A 4,770-nucleotide genomic window follows, 5' to 3' on the forward strand; every position below is an offset into this window, starting at 1 on the left:
ATGATTATTGCTGACATCTCCCGGGGCTAGGCGCCATCTAAATAAATTGTTTTCAATATAGAACCAATCCTAGACTCGGCATGGTTGCAGTCTCGTCTCGAGCCCGATCCCACCGCATCAGGAGCATCGGACCATGGCAGCAACAGTTCACTGCATTTTCAGAGCCGTTGCGTCCGGAGCGGGACGGTACGGACGGTGGCGCGGGATGCTGTACGATTGCTGCCGGCCATTAATATTTTCTACTGACTCCCACTCTGCTACTGTGAGCAACATTGTCGTGACTTCCGTTGTTGCTGAGGTTTTGCTTTCACTCCGAATGGGACACCATGCCGCGTTGATGATGCGGGTGGAGAGGATAGAATCACGGCAAAAAGAAATGTGTGCATTTGCCGGGTTCTTCGGTCTGGTCAGTCGGTTTAGGGGAAAATAGCCTAACCCGTACAATGACATGAGAATTGTAATACCTATGATCAAATTGATTTAAATATTCAATTATATGTTGTTCTTTTAAAAGGTTTACATACGTATGAAAAACACTCAAAGCTAAATGTTTCTAGTAGGATATCCCGCAAAAAATACCATATATTGCGTGAACAATGAATACGGTCTTAAGTGGTGCCCTATTGGACTACCCTCTCCTATGCATCGCAGGACTGATTTCATAAATCGCACAGTATAGGCAGGATCAGATGCAATGAGTCCGGGAGAAAGTCCTCCGCACAGCAGGAATACTGCAGAGTCGTTCGAAAGTTTTTCTGTTGGAAGTTATGAGAAGGATAATGGAGCTGGCGCTAATCAGAGCCTGGTGTTCGTTGTATATCAGTGTTGAGAAATGAGTTTTGGGTAGCCGCAAACATTTTGCGGTTTTGTGGTTCTTCAAGCTGCATGGCAAAATGTTAGAAGATTGTGTTGGTCGTTACAATGGTGTAGGTTTAAATGCTAAGGTGTCTGATTCCTCATTTTTCATCATGATTGTTTTCAGGGATTAGGTATGCAACGAAAATTGATTAAGACTACCAAGAATTTGACTACAAACTGATAACGCGCCACATGACGTCAATATGCACTGGATTTAAAAACATCGAAACGAACTTATTTTGCGTAATGATGCCAATGATTTTATATTTATAAAAATTAACAGAACAAATAGAGCATTTGCAAACTTTGTAAACAGCATTAGTGAAGAAACACTTCGATTCCAATTCAACTGAACCGGGATGAGGGTATTCTTTCATATTTCTTCAATGAATGGTTCCAAGCATAGGATGTCCAGTCGATATTAAAAAAATTAAACTTTTTAATTAAGCATTTCCCATTTCCCACAGCTATCGAAGAATACATGAGGTGCGTGCCGGACAAAGTTTCATTTATTCTCCGAGGACATGGTCACGTGGGGCGTACGCTTCACGCGGGTAGGTTTTATTTAATTTTTCATTATTAATTATTTCTCATGCAGCAGCCAGAGGATGAGCGAATGCCTGTTAACAGTCCGTGTAGCGGTTTCGCTTTTCGTATGTTGAAATAATTAGCGAAATTTAATTATTCCGCCATGATTGATCACCGCCGGATGACATATGGCTTGCGGTGCGCCACCGGATTTGGGTCAGCAGCTGTGAATTTTCCACTGGAATTCGGGTCCCGGCTTTTTCGGCTCCTTGCCCTTCCACGTGAAGACTCGTCCCACGGTGCGGCAGGTGGTGCTATTCGTTCTCCAATAATGCTGGTTCGTGTCGTACGAAAGTACACAGTCATACGAAACATCGTACTTCCGTTCGCCAGCGTAGAGATATTCTTTCAAAACTTTATTCTGGATGGTGAAGTAGCCGTTCTTCTTTTCTTCGATCTTCCACAGTATGTCACTACTCGCACCCACAAAGGCCGATAGCCGCGCATATCTTCGACTGCTATCTGTTATCAGCATGGTCTTATTTGCGTACAGAAACATCGGAGCGATTTGATTCTTCACAGCATAGATCCGGTACTCCTTGCCACTCTTCTCTACGATCCATTCCTTGTCGACCAACCGTTCCCAGTTATCGAAGTTAACGCTTCTTTCGTACCCATTTTGGAACTGACCCGGAAACATGAACCGTCGATAGGCGACACTCTCTATCCGAACGCAGCCCAACGGTGGATCTGATTTGGATAAAACTGATACTGCGATCACTAGCACGAGGCTGATTATTGTTTTTGGAAACATGGTTTGAACTATCTTGTCTGTCACCGTTTGACAAATGATGATAAGCAAAAGTTCGCATCTGAAATTTATAGCACTTGAAACTAAGAGAAACAAATCACAAGGGGGTTTCACGCTATCTTTCAGAGTAGATAATTATCTCGTAATGGAACACTTGTTTTCCAATATCTAATGAGTGTTACTTGAGCAGCTCGATTTCCTAGTATTCGAATGTGTTCCGTTGAATCACATGGTTATTTAATTTGGAATGCGGTCATACGGTTTTCTGAATAAGGGTGACGAGAAAGTAAGAACGATAAAAACTCAAAGATGCAGCCCAATCGGGTTGTACGCAAAAGTGACGTAGGACTACGTAGCTCTACGAAATGGAGGGTATTTTTCATCATAATTTGTATCAATTTATAAGCATTGTGCAAACTGCTCGGAGATCAACCGAATCAAGAAACTGAAAGTAGCTCCCAGTTGTATGAACCAGCCGTGGAAAAGGAACGACTTATCGGCCGCATCGCCACTGAAGCCACTCGTCTATCTTTCAGTGGATATCATCAGAATCCTAGAAGACATTATGCTCAAAAATGTCCGGAATAAAGGAAAAATAAGCAGAATCGGAGGTGGCGCGAAACCAAACACAAATATATTAATTTGCAACGTTCGACTTCCGCCGGCGATGGAAGCGTACATGCATCGTTTTCTATAGCGCTGCACACTGGGAATTTTCAAAAGCAAAAGGCTCGAAATTCAATTACTCCAGCTGACGCTGCAAAATTTCCAGAAAGTATATGTTTCCTGAAAGGAAAAAGTGCGATGAATCGATTGCGCGGGGTTTCGTGCTGGGCAGATTACTTTAAAATGCCCATTTTGCCCCAATTCCACTAAAAATCACAATATTTCTACTATGCCTCAGGCTGACGCTGATGTTTGTTCAATAAATATATGTTTCCTGAAGGGAAAAAGTGCGATGAATCGTTTACGTAGGGTTTCGTGATAGGCAGACCCTTTTAAAGTGACCATTTTGCCCCAATTCCCCTGAAACATCAAAATGTTTGCTATGCCTCGAGCTGACGCTGATATTTCTTCAATAATTATAGGTTACATGAAGTTAAAAGTGCGATGAATCGATTGCGCGTGGTTTCGTGCTGGTCAGACCACTTTGAAGTGCTCATTTTGCCCCAATTCCCCTCATAGCACTATATTTCTGTAATGACTCGAGCTTACGCTGATATTTCTTCAATAAATATATATTTCCTGAAGGGAAAAAGTGCGATGAATTGTTTGCGTGGGGTTTCGTTATGCGCAGACCCTTTTAAAGTGACCATTTTGCCCCAATTCCTCTGAAATCACAAATTTTTTGCTATGCCTCGAACTGACGCTGATATTTCTTCAATAATTATAAGTTTCCTGAAAGGAAAAAGTGCGACGAATCGATTGCGCGGGGTTTCGTGTTGGGCAGTCTACTTAAAAGTTACCATTTTGCCTCAATTCCCCTGAAATCACAATATTTCTGTAGGCCTCGTGCTGACGCTGATATTTCTTCAATAATTATAAGTTTCTTGAAAGGAAAATGTGCGACGAATCGATTGCGCGGGGTTTCGTGCTGGGCAGATTACTTTAAAGTGCCCATTTTGCCCCAATTCCCCTAAAATCACAATATTTCTGTAATGCCTTGAGTTGACGCTGATATTTCTTCAATTAAAATATGTTTTCCGAAGGAAAAAAGTGCGATGAATCGTTTGCGTGGGGTTTCGTGATGAACAGACCCTTTTAAAATGACCATTTTGCCCCAATTCCTCTGAAATCACAAATTTTTTGCTATGCCTCGAGCTGACGCTGATATTTCTTCAATAATTATAAGTTTCCTGAAGGGAAAAAGTGCGACGAATCGATTCCGCGGGGTTTCGTGCTGGACAGACTACTTTAAAGTTACCATTTTGACCCAATTCCCCTTAAATTACAATATTTCTGTAATGCCTCGAGCTGACGCTGATATTTCTTCAATAAATATATGTTTCCTGAAGGGAAAAAGTGCGATGAATCAATTTCTCGGGGTTTCGTGCTGGGCAGACCATTTTAAAGTGACAATTTTGCCCCGATTCCCCTTAAATCACAATATTTCTGTAATGCTTCGAGCTGACGCTGATATTTCTTCAATAAATATATGTTTCCTGAAAGTAATATATATAAATATATAAATATATAAATGCATGTTTCATATCCTACCTCACCGTCATGACGCATCAGCCGGGCAAATGCATTCTTTGGAAGAAGAGATCATATCTCCTCTTGTCTTAAATCGAGAAAATGTGAATTGAAAAAAATTATCATATCTTCTTCTTTGCCTTCCCCTAGGTAAATGCATCTCTCAAAAAAGAGATCATATATTCCCTTGGCTTAAACCGAGCGAATGACTAAATTTAATAAAAAAAAACCATATCATCTCTTGTCTTCTGCCGGGCAAAGGCATTCCTTGAAAAAAGGAATCATATCTTACCTTGTCATAAACCAAGAAAATTTATCAATTGAAAGAAGGAATCAAAGTGATTAACTTTAATTCTAGTTTAAAATAAATACTTTAA

At 41.0% G+C, this 4,770-nt stretch overlaps 1 protein-coding gene across 1 annotated transcript; it reads right to left on the reverse strand.

Moving 5' to 3' along the window:
* Positions 1–1,208: 1,208 nt before the first annotated feature.
* LOC134216974 (uncharacterized) lies at positions 1,209–2,223 on the reverse strand. Its single transcript, XM_062695729.1, has one exon. It carries the CDS (start codon positions 2,198–2,200, stop codon positions 1,604–1,606), a length of 597 nt encoding a protein of 198 aa, XP_062551713.1. The 5' UTR covers positions 2,201–2,223; the 3' UTR covers positions 1,209–1,603.
* Between the last annotated feature and the right edge of the window lie 2,547 nt (positions 2,224–4,770).

The sequence above is a fragment of the Armigeres subalbatus genome, chromosome 2 (genome assembly GCF_024139115.2).
Source record: "Armigeres subalbatus isolate Guangzhou_Male chromosome 2, GZ_Asu_2, whole genome shotgun sequence".
NCBI lineage: Eukaryota > Metazoa > Arthropoda > Insecta > Diptera > Culicidae > Armigeres > Armigeres subalbatus.